Source organism: Erigeron canadensis, chromosome 8, assembly GCF_010389155.1.
Source record: "Erigeron canadensis isolate Cc75 chromosome 8, C_canadensis_v1, whole genome shotgun sequence".
Taxonomy (NCBI): Eukaryota; Viridiplantae; Streptophyta; class Magnoliopsida; order Asterales; family Asteraceae; genus Erigeron; species Erigeron canadensis.
Window position 1 is genome coordinate 44,068,345 of NC_057768.1, and position 16,710 is coordinate 44,085,054.

The 16,710-nt window shown below is 33.6% G+C and overlaps 2 protein-coding genes across 4 annotated transcripts; both read right to left on the reverse strand.

The window, feature by feature from the left end:
- Positions 1-121: 121 nt before the first annotated feature.
- LOC122580466 (pentatricopeptide repeat-containing protein At1g33350) lies at positions 122-5,786 on the reverse strand. 3 transcript variants are annotated; one of them, XM_043752736.1, is made up of 6 exons: positions 4,162-5,786; positions 3,071-3,221; positions 1,967-2,123; positions 1,364-1,414; positions 697-789; positions 122-575 (listed from the first exon to the last, which is right to left on the reverse strand). In XM_043752736.1, exons 1-6 carry the CDS (start codon positions 5,756-5,758, stop codon positions 504-506), a joined length of 2,121 nt encoding a protein of 706 aa, XP_043608671.1. In that variant the 5' UTR covers positions 5,759-5,786; the 3' UTR covers positions 122-503. The 3 variants fall into 3 exon arrangements, with proteins under 3 accessions (XP_043608671.1, XP_043608672.1, XP_043608673.1); XM_043752737.1 differs by lacking the exons at positions 122-575; positions 697-789; positions 1,364-1,414; positions 3,071-3,221 and having other exon boundaries at positions 2,002-2,123; XM_043752738.1 differs by lacking the exons at positions 122-575; positions 697-789; positions 1,364-1,414; positions 3,071-3,221 and having other exon boundaries at positions 2,035-2,131.
- A 309-nt stretch (positions 5,787-6,095) lies between these two features.
- On the reverse strand, positions 6,096-13,291 carry LOC122579321 (DNA polymerase alpha subunit B). Its single transcript, XM_043751473.1, has 16 exons — positions 12,969-13,291; positions 12,807-12,882; positions 11,110-11,232; positions 10,384-10,741; positions 10,203-10,298; positions 10,021-10,100; positions 9,436-9,511; positions 9,176-9,352; positions 8,621-8,725; positions 8,447-8,542; positions 8,266-8,358; positions 8,131-8,169; positions 7,994-8,035; positions 7,396-7,511; positions 7,190-7,316; positions 6,096-6,572 (listed from the first exon to the last, which is right to left on the reverse strand). Exons 1-16 carry the CDS (start codon positions 13,042-13,044, stop codon positions 6,414-6,416), a joined length of 1,839 nt encoding a protein of 612 aa, XP_043607408.1. The 5' UTR covers positions 13,045-13,291; the 3' UTR covers positions 6,096-6,413.
- Between the last annotated feature and the right edge of the window lie 3,419 nt (positions 13,292-16,710).

Here is a 16,710-nt window from a genome sequence, read left to right on the forward strand (position 1 = left end):
ACCCATGAGTCAACGACAATAAAAATATAATGTACTAGATCTATTGTATAAGATAGTTAGAAGTTACTCTTACTATTTACAATCTACATTAAAAGAAGGAATGAACAAAAGAATCAAGGCATTAGGGTCAATTGCCAAAAAGACAATTTATATCTGTTATATGTAGTACAGCACCGATTTACAAATGTACAATAAAGGTTAATTAGACAAACATTCATCTTCATGCCAGCAACATGCCCACTTATCCTGACATGACATAAGATATCAAACACTAGAATGCTATTACACATTTTTGGAAGGTATCTTTTTTTGTCGAACTAGTTAAACATCATAGTTGTTTGTATAACTGATGAATGATTGATAATACATCTGTCTTTTTAGTAAGGCTAAATTTCAAACAAACTTATCTTCTTATTATGCTATAGAATGTCTAGTCATGAATGCATCTATGTGTGTCTTATAGAGAACCACAACACTGGTTAATCATCCGTACCGAGCACAAGTCAGGTATCGGCATGTGAGATTAAGTGAATAAATGCTGCTGTAAAGAAGCCCAACAATCCACCAGCAAAAACCTGCAATATAAATCAAGAGCGACTCTTACATAGGTAATGTCAAAAGGTAGGATTGTTGAATTTCAAGTCCAACAATATTGTAGATTTTTGAAGACCAAAAACTTGAAGCAAAAAAACAGACCTGGGGAGGGGTATGGCCAAGAAGTTCACGTAGTGGTCTTGTCTCAGATAAGGGATGTTCAGCAGGAAGTTCATATACAATTTGATTCAGAACCTGAAATTTTGTAGATTATGATGTGAAAAAGTTATTCTAGACAATGTTATAAAACTCGAGTCATCCCGATTGGTTGAACCGGTTGAACTGAGAGCCAGTCGGGAGATTGACTCCATCATGGCCGGGTTTTTGCCTTTGAACCATTTTTCGAAATTCGGTCGGATTTTTGGTAGATCTGGAGCCGGTTCAAACCGATTTTTCCTTTTTCTTCTATGACAAATTGCCATAATATTAACCATAATGACAATTTGCCTAAGAAAGAGCAATTAAAATTCCTATTTGCAATAAAGAGATAAAGTTAATTTTACAATAATAAAATAGGTCACCAATCAATATTGCTTTCGAAGCGTAACTAAAAAAGGAACAAAAAAAATAAGGCGTTTACAGGTTAAGCCAACCCACTCCTCCTCTGCCTAAACTATAAAAGAAAGAGTTTCAAACTCAAAGTTGTTTTAACCTTTATCCAACCATTTTAACCCACCCATCTTGCTATCTCTACTTATAGCCATTTCAAGGACACGGACACATGACATCGGCATGCCAATGCATGCAAGGAGGGAGTGGGGAATCAAACCTCTGCTTGGCGTCCAGCCTGCAATCTTACACCTGTTGCATCATACATTACCTGACACACATTTCATAACACATTAAGGGTTATAATTGCATCATTCATGCAAAGTTCCAGTTTATATCAGCCTTTTCCTAAGAACATGTCTTTCATCAAATGCGCATATATTAAAAAGTAATTGGGCTTCAGTTATTCCTAAAGCTGCGAGCACAATCATGCAAAATCATACAGAAAGATTGTCATTAATTAGGCAGAGACCACCACAAGCACATGCTTCAAACATCCCCATGTTGTAGTGTGCAAACTTAAAAAGTAATTATCTATCTTTTTTGATAATTCCAGATTCCATGTTGCTTATATATTCTAGAAGATGCATATCATAAACAATAGCAGACAATGTGTTCGGGATGAATCTAGTCTATTGTATTGCATGAAGTCTAGATTTGTTGTTTTTGTATGTTTGTAACTTAGACCTCTAGCACCTTGCTAGAATGGTCATTATCAATAAAGCCATTATTTTGCTGCTCAAAATTTTTTTTTTTTTAAAATAGCAGACAACGAAAGGAACTTTATTGAAACGTTAAAGAGAGAGAGAATAAAAGATCATACAACACAAGCTAATATCAGAGCAGTTGCAAATGTGGTGCCGCTAATGCCATCGTGAAAACCAACAGCAACAGCTAGAGCAGTAACGGTAGCAGAATGGGATGATGGCATGCCACCTGATCCCAAAAGTTGCTTTAAGTCCCAACGTTTTTCCTTATACCTGAATATCTACGATAGTTATATGATTATTAGGACATAAAAAAATTTATAACATGTAGAATTATGCGGGCTATATATGTAGCGGCCAGAGACAGGGGGATGAGCAACCAGTACTTTTTGAGTTAATTAACAATGAAATGAACTAGATGAAACTTATACAATGTTAAAGTCCAAGCAGATGTTGAATTTAATGTCAAAGATTCATTCATCCGAGGGCATTTTTGTTTCGAATTTAGTAATATGAAGCTATCAACAGTTTTCATAAACTATCTTTAAATCAGAAAAATATATCATGAACCTTGAAAAATTTGTGTATGTGTGTGTGTGTGTGTATACATATATTAAAACAAAAACCGAAGTCCTCATCCAAAACCTCGAACTCAAACAAGCCAACATGAAATAATCATAAATGACTTGTTGATCTATTAGCTAGATACAAAATGTTACCTTGATCGATTGAAAATACTACAAAAGATAAGGTATTATAATTTAAACCCAGCTATAACAATATAGTAAATTGCATAAACTCAAACGGATACAAGATGATGCTTCACTTAGAAGCTGAAATCTATGTAAAGTGTGCTTCTGATTTCATTAAGAGGTTAATAATATGTTTTAAATGTAACAATATCAAATGGTTTGCTAAACTATCTTTCAAATAAAAAACACATATATAATGTAAAGTTCAAACAAGAACCACAAAAAACTTAAACTGCGAGAACTACCATGATTTTAGAACAGTGATGTTGGGGCAAAGATAAACCAAAAAAGGTTGTTAACCACAAAATTACATTTTATTTCACATGTGAAAAGTCTATACCATTTACACATGAACGAAAAAGATAACATGTGTTTTGACATGTTTTCTAAATGTACACCAAAAAAAGGAAATCACAAATCATTAATTAATTTAAACGCATCTGAATTAGAAAGAAGATACATGCATACCAGGTGGTGAAGACCTTGATGGATTGAGCGACAACGAAAGCTAGAAGAGCGGAAATGAGAGGATAATTTATATGAACATCATCATTATCATTACTATTTGATGATGATGATGATGAATCCGTGTCATGTAATTGTCTCCATCCTCCTCCTCCTGACATCATTGTTTCTCCCATCGTTCTCATCTTTATTTGTTTTATTTGTTGCCTTAATTCTTAATGATTATAGAATGTGCAGGTGTGTACGTGTATATGTAATAATAATAAAAGATGTATGGAATATATATGCAAAACGTAAGAGAAATGATGATGGATTGATTGATTCTATTGAGTAATAGAAACCAAAGAAGGGATATTAAATGATGTGGCCAGGTTCATGTATAATATACTTGAACACTGATTCCAATTTTTGGTCTCAATCAGCATGTTAAGGTTCTCCACAAAATATTCATTATAATATATACATATATAATTTTAATTTATTGTTACATGATAACATAGCTTCCAAGGAAAGGAAACTGGATGCCATTTTCTCAAAGCCACATATATCAAATTTTTAAACAATCGATCTGATTAGTAGAGGTGGACAAGTATATTGACACATTTTCGAAAGTTATGAAGCTAAGAAGTCTTCATTATATATAACGAGGATAGGTTTCTCCATCGATAAATTATATTCTCGTACGCTGTTAAAAGAAAAAGGATAATAAAAGAAAGTGATTATCTAATTTGAAATGATAAAATCAATTACTTAGTAGAAAATTTTATTAATTACAGATGAATAAGTGATGTCATGGAGAGGACAAACTAAAGAAAGAACATGATGTTACTTTAATTAACTTATGTAATTATGAAACCATCAATACAAATCTTTGCTATTCCAAACTCACTCTGCATAACGTATAAGACGTCAAAACTTCTGCAAATGATCTGAATTTATCTGATTTCTTAACTCAAAAGCAAGCATCTACCCTGATAACTTTCGTCGAAAGCTTGATCCTGTATTTAAAGCTGAAAACTTGATCCTATATCTAGAGCTATTACAACAGATATCAAAATCATATATACGCTTAAAAATCCATGGTCAAGGGTTACCTGTAATAAGTGGCAATATATGATGATCAAATATGTTTTCATCAGAGAATCCAAATATGCTTTCCAGGGTCAAATGTATGTCCTCTATTTTAGAATGAGAATCATCAGTAGAATAGAACTGATGAACTTGATTATCCATTTCAATCCAACTACAACCTGGTATCTTATAAGCCTTTTGCTCCTTCAATGTTCTCCATACCCCTCTTGCCTTATCCCACTCCCCTACTGCTCCATATATATTGGCTAACATCGTGCCATATCCGCCATTGTTGGGATCGATTTCAATTAGTTTCTTGACTGCGATCTCAGCCAAATCCATTTGGCCATAAATCTTGCAAGCGTTTAGCAGAGAACCCCATACTGCTTCGTCAGGTGGGGTTTTCATTGATGCTATAACTTCCATTGCTTCGTCAAATTGGCCTGCTCGACCAAGAAGATCAATAAAACACCCCAAATGATGAATGTCAGGCTCGATATTGAAATCACTAACCATGGATTTGAAAAAAGAACGACCCTTTTCGACTAAACCACCATGGGTACACGCATTTAATAACCCTACAAATGTAACAGAGTCTGGTATCATAATTTGTTGCATCATTTCCTCGAAGACCATTAGTGCTGATTCACTTTGGCCATGTAGTGCGTAAGAATTAATCATGGAATTCCATGAGGTTAAATTTCTCTTTGACGTTTCATCAAAAACTATTCTTGCTTCTTTCAAGCTCCCACATTTTCCATACATATCAACCAACCCGTTTGCAATACGAGAATTAGGACCAAGCCCGTTTCTAAGTATATAACCATGAGTCGATTTCCCCAGCTGCAACATACCCATATGTCCAAATGCCGAAAGTGAACATAAAACCGTAACAAAATTAGGTTTCATTCCATTCAAAATCATCCTCCTTAAAAGCTTAACAGCTTCCGAAAACATCCCATTATGAGTACACCCAGCTATTATCGAATTCCAAGACGGTGTATCTCTATCCGGCATTTGTTCAAACAACTCAACCGCATTCACCATATCCCCAGCTCTAGTATACCCTGAAATCATCGCAGTCCAAGACACAACATTTCTCTCAGACATTTCATCAAACAGTAACCGTGCAACATCGATATCTTCAATAAACCTCGAGTACGCATCAATCAAACCCGTTTGCACAACTGGGTACTCACCATAACCCGTTTTAACAATCTGGGCATGCACCATTTTCGTACCATTATACCCTAAAACCTCGGGGCAAGATTTTAACACATGTGGGTATATAAAGTGACTAACTTTCGGCTGTTTTTTTCTAACCATATCACGGTATAAAGAGAGCGAAGAATCATGGTCTGAATACAATGAATAAGCTGTGATCATGGCCGTATAAAGGTAGACATTGGGTGAAACAAGTGAAGTAAAGATTGAGCGAGCGTAACTGAGGTTGGACAGAGAGAGTACGCAGAATCTGACAAGTTTGAAGGAGAAAAACTGGTGTTGGGAATGGCCTGTGGTGATGAGATATGATTGAAGTTGTTTGAGATGATTAAGGTGGTTGATTTTGTCTAGTATTGATAGCACTTGCGTGTTTAGATTAGAGGGTTTTGATGGCATTTTTTTGTTTATGGTTTTCAAGATGACACCTTTTTAATTAATGGATAATATACACTACTTGCATCTACAGGCTATAGCGCATACAGAGATAGATACTAACTAAATATGCTTCAAAGTTTCATCATTATGTTAACAAATTTTTTTGATAATAAATGATATATCATTCACATCATATATATTTGACGTGATTCTAGAGCTAGAGAAAGAGAAAACAAATCCCGGTTATGTTGGTTTTATGAATAAAATAATGTCTGAGGGTCAGCCAATGTTAATGGAAAAAACTTGACAGGAATACAAGTCAAAACTTACAACTCAGAATTTTTTTAGATCACATACATAAGATAAACCATTCGTAAATTTAACTAAGATAACATAGATAATATAACTAGCACCATACTATGATGATGAAATTGGAAATACAAACACTATAAGCTAACATGTTGCCATGGATTTAAAAACAGTCAATGTAAACCCAACATGGTACATATTAATTACAACTTGATACTAATTTTGTTGCATATGAAAAAAAAAAAAGTTCCCTTGGAAGCGGTTCAGCAATCAGCATTGTTAACTTGCAAGAACGTTGAGATGCTGAGTAATTTGGTGGGTCTTGCTACCGAAGCTGACTTTCAAATGGTTTTGCTCAAGGTGTCATTTATATACGAATGACAGAAGCAGAAGAAGATTCAGGGTGGCCATGAAAGTTAAGTTCTACAAAATGACCACCTCCTTCACCTCTAGCTAATCTTCCTGGATTCACACCAATGCACTTCACTTGTTCTTCTCCGTCGCTTGTTCCCTCAAGGCTCAAAACCTATGAATACAAGATATTTTCTCTCAAAATGGATTGACCAAATATATATATGTGTGTGTGTGTGTGTGTGTGGATATATTGACCCGTCATAACAATTCATTAAATTATAACAGGTGAAATGGATAAAACTGAAAAGCTAAAAGTTGCCTAAAGTGTAAGTTTACTGCATACAATGATCATAATCTACTAAAATGCTTATTCAAGGATTAAATTAGTATTTCATGATTCATGTTGTAAATCATATTTAAAATAAAAAATTATGTATAAAAGAGTAATACCGATGATATTCTCATAACCCATCCTCCTAAAAACAAGATACTACTAATATGGCAAAATAAAAAGATAGAGATGAAGCAAGAGTATACATGGATTACAGGTCATCATCTTATAGGGTTAGCAGGCTAAAAATTTAGAGTGATACAGTATGTCTTTCTCTTTATAGATAGATTCAACAAAAGAGCGTTTCAAGGGAACCCATCCGTTTGACCAGTCCTGTCTCGACAAGTTACCCAACCCCCCACCTCTAATATCAACAATGTCAAGACCAAAGAAAATGGGAAATCAAAAGGCATTTACAAGATTTAGAAATTGTGATTTTCTTTTGTAGATAAAACTACCTTGACAAACTGAGTGAGATCTGAAGGGACGATGAGGATATCTGGAATGAGCGACATCTGAAGAGTTTCTGGGGAGAGAGATAAATCCAACGGAGTGTCTTCTGCGGGCGGGTATAGTGGATAAAAACTGTTTTCACAGGTGTAAAAACATTAAGTAAATTTAAAGGAAAGAATGAGTACTTTATTTGTCACATTAAGAAACATGCCTGCGTTGGCTCAGGAGATGGTTCGTTAGTGTATTCATGCGATTCTTGATGCCCCGTGAGACTACATCAGTGCTAAGATGTTTCAACACATCCACACTGCAGCAACCTACCTTCACCTATAGATTCAGAGAAATTACTATATTAACATAATGCTAAGATGTGACAATTTCAACCCATCTACTTCTTAAAAATATTAGGCTAAAAGAAGCATGCCAAATGAGTTATATATGTTAAAAAGGTTGAAAGTCGCCTGAAGTATATTTTTAATGCATACAACATCCTAAATCATTTATTCAAAGAACTAATTGTCATGATAATGATATCATTTTTCTAATAATAATTGACGCATAATTTGTTATTAATTGCTTAGTGAAAAAAGAAAAAAAGAAAAAAAAAAGCCCAAACCAATTTGGACGGGTTACCTAACAGTGTAATATGTCTACAATGCCAACTTGACATCTTAACTAACAATGTATGTGGGCTTTAAACAAGTAAAATGGGACTCCAGGAAGATGAAAGGTTAAAGTTGCAGGAACTTGTGGCTTAGTGATTAGGAAGAATGGTTGACTTGATATCATGAAGAGAATTCATCAAATACCTTATTTGCTGAAATGATTCCTGGATTTGTAATGCAAGTAATCTGTGTAAAGAATAAAAAAGCATGAGGCTTGGCAAAATGGCATTGAGTGCAAAAGTATCAATCTTTAATAACTTTTGAGAGACAGCTAATTGTACCTGATGATTTAAATCAGCTTGTTTGATATCAAAAGCTGGCTGCAGATCAGAAGATACAATACGCTTAACTCTCTAGTACCAAATTTTCTATTTTTGCCTCATGTTTTATTAACTATTTCATGAACTACAAATCACCTGAGGAAATACATAATCGTGGTGTGCATCACGTACAGATGGCACAAGCAACACACGCGAAGCTGAACCCATATATTCCACATAATCTTGAAGCTGGAGATAAGTTAAATATATAGAATGAGGACAAAGCAGCAAAATAGAGCTTGGTTAAACACAGAGAAAATGATTTTTTAGAGGTTACCCTTCTAAGAACTTCAACACGAAACAATTCATCATATGTCCTATTTAGAGCTCCTTTCTTGATCTCAGGGTGCTCAGAATCTATAAACGGCCCTAACTGCCAAATACTCAAGTACTGTTTTAGTTCCTGGAAAATAATTTTAACATATTATATTATTGAAGGGTGCTAACTCACCAATACAAGTAATTGAGGCTGTTTTCGTTGTGCATATGCTAGAAGATCAGATAGAGGCTCAAAATATAAGTTATCAGTTGTGGTAAAAGGACCCGAAGCAATAATCTGGTCAAAGAGACATGTAAAACGAATCAGAAAATGCCCACGTAACATGTAAGAGGTACCCTCTTCGTATAAGAAATAATCAAGTGAATTACATAACAAGAATCAACTTCGGTCCAATTTCTGTTTCTAGTAACCAGCTTGTTTACCCACAATATCCCTTGAACCTAATAAATTTTCTATTTAAGGTAACCTTCAATGGTAAAAGAATCACAATGACCACCTGTTTCTCAGGACGTCAAAACAGTCAACAAGATCATAGTTACTGCCACATCATCTCTTTGACTGGGTAACTTATACAAGTTACCTTATATTGGAATTTTTGAAAGCTCGGTCACTTTTGAAATTGAAAGTAATTTGTCCGGTGAAAAAAATGGTTACCTATTGCACATATTGGACCATAGTTGATTACCTATTTGTGCAAATAGTCTTGTAGATAACAGGCTTACACACCAATGAAAGATCCAATGGTACATCAGGCGAGTCAGCAGACTGGTTATCCTGATCCAAGGCTTGTCTTTTTGTTTGACGAGGATTTCCATCATCAGAAACTGATAGTGGTACATAATCAATAATTTTTGTTGCAATCAGATAGTGGCCACTTGGGTTATGTCCTTCAACACCCACCACCTGTCAAATGCAATCTTATGAGATTATCTTGAGCTTATGTCAATTGTATTTCCCTTATCAACTTCCATATTCTATCTAGCTACCTGGCCTGGGAAAATGGAAAACTGGTCCAATTTCTGCAAGTCAAGTCGCACACGTTGTCCTCCAGAATGCTCAACACTGTTAAAAGAGGTAAAACCAGAGTTAGCAGTAAAGTGACTTTCATTAAAAAGAAATTACCAAAAGCATATGAATATCTCGTTAAAGGGGAAAACTTTCATTCATTTACTAAAAATGGGCCGATCCAGGTTATCTTTTATTTATAATGGATCAAGCAAATAGATTGACAAGATTACCAGGGAAAAAAGGGGGTAAAACAGGGTGTTTCTCGGCGTAGGGTGTCAAACGTTCAAACAATTTTTCTAATTATTACATTACTGTTGAACAATATAATTCTGTAATCATATTTGACACAATAATTGTTTATGCAAAAGTTAAATAGCTTGATCAATGAGTGTTTCGTGTCAACCCGGGCCACTTTGACTCGCAAAAAAATGTCAAACTATTTTGGTGTGATCCTGGTTTGACTCATGCTCAAAAGCTCCATTTCTTCACCTCTAATAATCATTAAACAGAACTTACAGATACACTATAATGATATACTACAAAGAAGCACCTCAAAATAATACCTGCTTTGAAGTACAATTGGTTTTTCCTTTAAACGACCTTCTTCATCACAGCAAATCATGCCAACCGCAGTTATACTTTTCTAAAAGGACGATAGCAAAACAAAGGAATGCATGATAGCTAAGAACCATGCGAACTCAAAAGAACCAATAAACAGATCAACTAGAAAAAAGAAAAAATTAACTTGTGAAGCAACAGAAGGATCCACAAGTTCCTCAAAAAGCTGAGATGCAGCAAGGGCTTTTGAATATTTCACGATTCTATCTTCAAGGCAATTGAACTATTTTCCAAAGAGAAATAAGTTAGTGGTATGAGCATGAACATGGTAACCAAAAGAAATCAAATGCATGGAACAGTGACAATACCTTGTCTTCTATCCTGTCATACATGTACTTGCATCCAGATGCAGGTTGGGAAGAATGAACTTCAAGCGAACACCTTTCGCTAGGTTGTACCCTCTTGATGACATCATCATCAGAATTATCCTCACCCTGCTCCTTCTTGATATCTTGAACTGTGGGTAGGCTAGTAAGAGTAGAGTGTACCACAAACTTGTCCTTCCGTTGCCCAAAGGGTGTCAAAAGATCCAATGGTTTCCCCAAGGAATGCATTTTCCCATTTGTTAGTGGTGTCGCATCAAATGACTCCAACTGTACAACTTTTTGTACTTCTGGAGATGAAGGGACAACCTCTTTATCATCTTCATCGTCAACAACGACCTCCCTGTGATAACAGTTTCTGGTTATTGATTTATACTGATGATATAGAACTTTGTGTTCGTACTATCCTATAGAAGTTATTAATGTGAAATATATTTCTCAGAAAGAAAATTGAATTATTCAGGCAACATTAGATTCCAAATATATAAAAGGGACAGATGGGTGACTTTGACTTGAAGCTCATGTATCAAGCAGAAAAGTTAATTGCATCTAATACTTTCTCTTCTGTAGAATTCACAACTAGACTCGGAAGTGATGTTTCACAAACCAGATAAAAAATAGGCTAAAACGTGAGTCCATATAATGTCAGAAAAAAAGAAAAAAAAAACCAATAAATGAAGAAGCACAAGATCGAACTTGTAGAAAGCTCACATGGTGACATCTGTGTATGAATGGAGCTCTTGCTCCTTTTCGATAATAGCTTGTTTCTGTTCACTTTGTAGTTGCTGTCGAAATGCATCCATATGAGCATCGGATACTGTTAATTCTAGTTGCCTGTCAAAAGAAGAGAGATATATTAACATTTAATAGACATTAATCCCTCCAATATACCCTTAAATCAAAGGTATACTTCCTTGGTAAATCTAATAGGCAAAAGCATCAACATGTTAATAGCAGACATTAAAGAGGATTGTGCTCATTAGTGAGTGGTATGATACATAAACTTCAATCACGTGATACTTTAGATGAGCAAAATAAAGATAAAAATCCAGTTAAGACAGCACAATGCTACCAAATAATGTTGAAAGGGATGTTAAGCAACAACAATAACAGCAGCAAAGATACCCAATCCCACAATGGGCAGTGTATGGAGAGATGGGATGTGCAGTCATGCCTCTCCCTATGGGTAGAGTCGTAGAGAGATTACTTCATGAAATGACGGCCCATAAACCATTGATTATTAAGATGAAATGACAAATACTTCATAATATACCTTCACCATTTTTCAGCGTTAATTAAATCCCCTCAAATGTAAATTTAGCTTTTTAGTTGAGAAAGATGTGAGCATGGTAGCTTTATTATTTGGAATTTTAGAAAGTCCTTACCAAGTGTATATTAGCACTAGCAGGAAAGACAGCAACCACTACAATACTAATTTCACATGCAAAACACAAACCCTCCATTAATTAGTAAAACCTATGATTTCCTTAAGGGTTTTCGGATTTAACAATCACTGTGGTTTAGCTGCTATTACCCAGTCGACTTCAATTCAAAATTTTGGCAACATTGATTAATGGACATATAATGATGTAAATTGCTATAACTGCAGCATGGCAATGCTTTTACTTACATATGATTTCCTTTTCACTGATATAAAAGTATATAACACCAACCTTATGGTTGTTCTTAGTAATACAAGTAAAAAAGGAAATGACAAACAAAAACTAGCAGCTCAAGCCCCGAACGCTTGAAACTATTATCGACCATACTAACAAGTTACAACTATGTAAACTGCATATTTGTTATTTGTACGCAGAGATGGCAGAAAAAAAAAAACAAATCCCAAGACCGCATTTTTGGGGCCAAGTTGAGGATGGCTTATCGGGTATGGTAACTAAACTCTTTACACTTTTCGACTTTCACCTCTTTGTGGCCGGAGGTCCTTACGGAAGCAGCCTCTCTACCTTTGGGTAGAGGTAAGACTATCTACAGCTCACCTCCCCCATACCCTGCTCACGGATTGGGTCTTGTTGTTGCTGTTGTGTTGAGGATGGCTTATCGGGTATGGGGTTGGTGCTTTTGGGACGAAAAACGAGACAAGATCGATGGTATGTGTTGCGTTGAATGTTAACTTATTTGGTTTGGGGTGAACAGGATTGTGTCTGCTTTGGGGAGACCGGTTGACCTAAGAAGGTATCCACTAAGACCCATAATTGGCAGGTTGGGGGCTTGGTCTGGTTTTCAGTACAGAGATGATACTATCCAACTGAAAGTAACTATAATTTCCTTGATTCATAAACAATATAAAAATAAAAAAAAATACCAAACACAATAACATTGACATGGTGCAGATTCAAATGTGAATTAGCTATACGTATAAAAAAAAACTGTATGTAAACTAAAAATACCTGTTGATAGAATATAAATCCCAGCTGGAAACAAGATCTGAAGGACTTAATTTGTAATTTATACAAAACGTAAGACCTGCTCTCAAATACAAAGCTAATTAATTACACAAAACTTAAACTTTAAAGTACTCAATATGAATTAGTAGGGCAAATGATACTTACATTTTTCAAGTATAGTTTCTTCTTCAACTAGAACAAAGTTGTTCTTCTTGAATTCAGATCTAATTTGTTCTTCCATGCCGATCTAGGGTTTCAGACTGTAAATGTAAAATTGGGAGGGAAAATCAATATATATACAATTAGGTGGCGCGAAAACTTGGTTTTGGTGGTGGGTGGGTCATGGGTGTGATGTGATGGAGGGAGAGATAGTACTACTAATGTGGATCGATCGTCAAATTGGGCTTTCAAAGTTGTGGGCTTTGGGATAAGATTCAGTTAAATTTAAACTTCTTGTTGTACTGGATTTAACCGGATGGTCTAACCGGTCGGGCTGAACTGGAAAACCCGAAGTTTTTAATTATTTTTTTTTGGGAAAAATATATAAAATGGTAAATCAATGTATTAAAAATTTGCGCATAACAAACAAATAAGCCCTTTGATCAGTTGGTAAGAGGCTATAATGGTTTCCCGCTGGTCGTAAGATCAAATAAATAGCTTAAACTGCCATTGGGTTAAGTTTACAAACCGGTTCATAACAATACATTTATGAGTATGTATATACGAGACAAAAAACTCACGCGTTGTGACGGTGAAAAAGTGGGGTGATAGTTCATAAAGTATAATAGGTTATAAGTGGTCATCGGTCATAAAGTGTAATAGTCAAATGTCTTAGCCGTCCGGGCTCCGCCCTCGGATTTAAAAATTCGTCGAAATTATATCGAATGACATCTCTAATGAAAGAACATGGAATTTTAAGAACACCCATATAATTTTTATAATTTATCAATGTACGGTTTTTGAGATAAAAGATTTTAAATGAATTTGATGAATAAATGATTTATGAAGGTGATAGGAAAAAAAATGATTGGTTGAGATTTGAGAAGAGATAAAGGGTAATGTAGTTACTATTTTAGGTAAATATATAATTGATAAAGAGACATTTTCGGAAAGTAAATGTTGAAACTTGAAACTTAAAATTTAGACAGAAGCTTTTTGTTTTATAATATAGTATAGCGTATAGATATATATATCTATAATATAACTAAAAGAGGGGGTTGGGGGTATAGTTGGTAACCCTAATCCCCCTCCTTTAGCCTAATCCTCTATCATTATTAATCATCTAATTTTTTAATATTAATCAAAATTAATTTACACTTTTTGGTTTTTCATCACCAATTTATACTTTAACCCCAATCTAAAACAATTAATTTACACTTTTTGGTTTCCCATTACCAATTTAAATTTTAACCTAATTTAAAAATAATTAACTTACACATTTTCCATCACCAATTTACACTTTAACCAAAATTAACAATAATTAATTATACTTTTTGGTTTTCCATCACCAATTTACACTTAAAAATAATTAATTTACACTTTTTGGTTTTCCATCACCAATTTACAATTTCACCCAATTTAAAAATAATTAATTTACACTTTTCGGTTTTATTGTAATTTATAATATAACTCACGTACGACAAAAAAAAAAAAGAAGCCACGATTAAATACAAAAGGGTTTTTCTTTTTATATACTTTGTACATATTATTATTATTATTATTATTATTATTATTATTATTATTATTATTATTATTATTTAACATTGAATTTTTATGTTATTTTTTATTATTATTTCTTTTAATTTAATTTGAGGTTCGTTATGGATTTTTCTTTAATAACAAAAAATATGACCACATTAGTTCATCTGAAGATCTTAAGCCAACACATGTTAACCATCATTTACGACTCCGTATTTTGCATGTATGGACTGTTGCGGAGTGGCACAACCCGAAGAAAATAAAAACATTCGAGATGTTCTTTGTTGATGAATTGGTATGTATTTTTCAAATTATATAGTTTATACTTTTAGAATATAAGAAACTGTTATTTTTTTTTATTTAACTAAAGTTGAAAAAAAAGGTAAACTGTAATCAATATTTATATGGAGTTAATTTTCGTATGTTTCTTTTTTAACTTTCGTATCGATTAAGTTGTGATATATGACTTAACTAATTTAAATATTATATATTAAATTTTGTATCAGTAACCTATATTAACTTTTAAGATTTACAATTATATCTTTCTATAACCTTTTAGGTATAAAGTCTAAATTTGCTATGAGTAGGTTTCTGATTACTTTAATATATTGACTTTGACTATTTTAATATCGTTTTGAAAGTAACTCACTAACGGTGTATACTTAAGATTTACGATTATATTTTTCTATAAGCTTTTGAATAAAAAGTCAAATATTGATATGAGTAACATTATGATTATTTTAATATATTGACTATGATTATTTTTGAATCTATTTTGAAACTAGCTCATCAATAGTGTAATTTTTTAGTCGTTATTCTATCAGGGAAAAATATTACATATTGAGATGTTGTTGAATGTTTTAGTATGATTATTTAGCATGGTGGAACAATTCATCATTTTAGTTTGTGTATAACAGATATACTTCGGATCTTATGAAAAACATGATATCAATTATAAATAATACCTTTAGATAAACCCCTTTGATCCACGTTATGTTTAAGGTTTAACACAACATGAGATGACTTTGCAAGGTTTTTGGCACGACTCTTTTTTTTTATCAACAATTTGTTTCCATATCTTTTTGCATTAGCCGATAAAATCACTTGGTCGACTTCTGGAATGTCCTTAGTTGGGTTCCTTTTTTATCCGGAATAATTTTTTTGGATCTGTATGCAAAGATGTTTATTCGATTCTTATTGTTAATTTATTTGGGGTTTATCTTTTAAATTTGGATTAAATACATAGAAAATTAGAAACACACTAACAGAACTTACCAGTTTTTTTCATGTTTTTTTTTGTTATTTGCAGGACACTATTATACATGACTTTAATATATTTGAATTTCAATTTTTTAGCTTTGATTAATATATTTTGAGACTACTCGTCCATTAGACCGGTCTGAACACTAATAGATATATATAATGGTTATGGTTTAAATAAAACATCTATTATTGTAAAACAGATGAAGGATTTTACAAATTCATGAGAGTCTTTATGCATTAGTATATATTTCGTGCATTGATATATGTATGTGTGTTTTACGAAAAACAACAATGTAAGGTATAAGTTGAAGCTACACGAGTGAATAATTTGACAAAAACTAACAAAGCAAGAATAAGAAAAATGTAAACTCATGTACACTAAGTTCACTGTCCACTTTACTCTTTTTTCACCATCTGTAAAATTGTATGGTAACAATCAGTAGTATTCATCGATCTAAAGAACACATATGAATAACTCTTAGGATAATGAAAATTAAAATGTGGCACGTAAAAAAAGGTAGACTATAAAGGAAGTGAGGGGTAACCAATCATCGATAGATGGATTGGTATATGGTGGAGTCTGTGATTGAGAGGTCTTGGGTTCAAATCCTGGTGTGAGCAAAATGCTATCAGGAACGAAGACATGGGTTTTCTCAGTATGAGTTTTATTTGGAATTGGAGTAGGATATATGAAGAGGCATGTCGCTGAGCCCAAATTTGCCGTTAAAAAATTTTTTTTTTTAAAAAAAAAAAGTGAGGGGTAAATCTTTGATATTGCATTTCAATACGAGCTTGTAAACAATAAGTTGGTCAATTACTGGTTGGTACGATGTTTGCAAACTACATACACATACAACGTCATATCAAACTCCATTTTGGGCAATACAATGTCATATCAAACTCCATTTTGGATGTAGCCCGCACCACCTATATTGATGTTAAGTAT

What these genes read in the sequence shown, in the direction of transcription:
- LOC122580466 (XM_043752736.1), bottom strand. Translation starts at nt 5,758, where the DNA reads ATGCCATCAAAACCCTCTAATCTAAACACGCAAGTGCTATCAATACTA. An exon ending in ATCAAGGTCTTCACCACCTG is followed by an intron (nt 2,124 to 3,070) that starts GTATGCATGTAT and finishes GTAGATATTCAG; the next exon opens with GTATAAGGAAAAACGTTGGG. An exon ending in CTCTGATATTAGCTTGTGTT is followed by an intron (nt 1,415 to 1,966) that starts GTATGATCTTTT and finishes AATGTGTGTCAG; the next exon opens with GTAATGTATGATGCAACAGG.
- LOC122579321 (XM_043751473.1), bottom strand. Translation starts at nt 13,044, where the DNA reads ATGGAAGAACAAATTAGATCTGAATTCAAGAAGAACAACTTTGTTCTA. An exon ending in TTTCCATTTTCCCAGGCCAG is followed by an intron (nt 9,353 to 9,435) that starts GTAGCTAGATAG and finishes TGCATTTGACAG; the next exon opens with GTGGTGGGTGTTGAAGGACA. An exon ending in ACGATTATGTATTTCCTCAG is followed by an intron (nt 8,170 to 8,265) that starts GTGATTTGTAGT and finishes TCTGATCTGCAG; the next exon opens with CCAGCTTTTGATATCAAACA.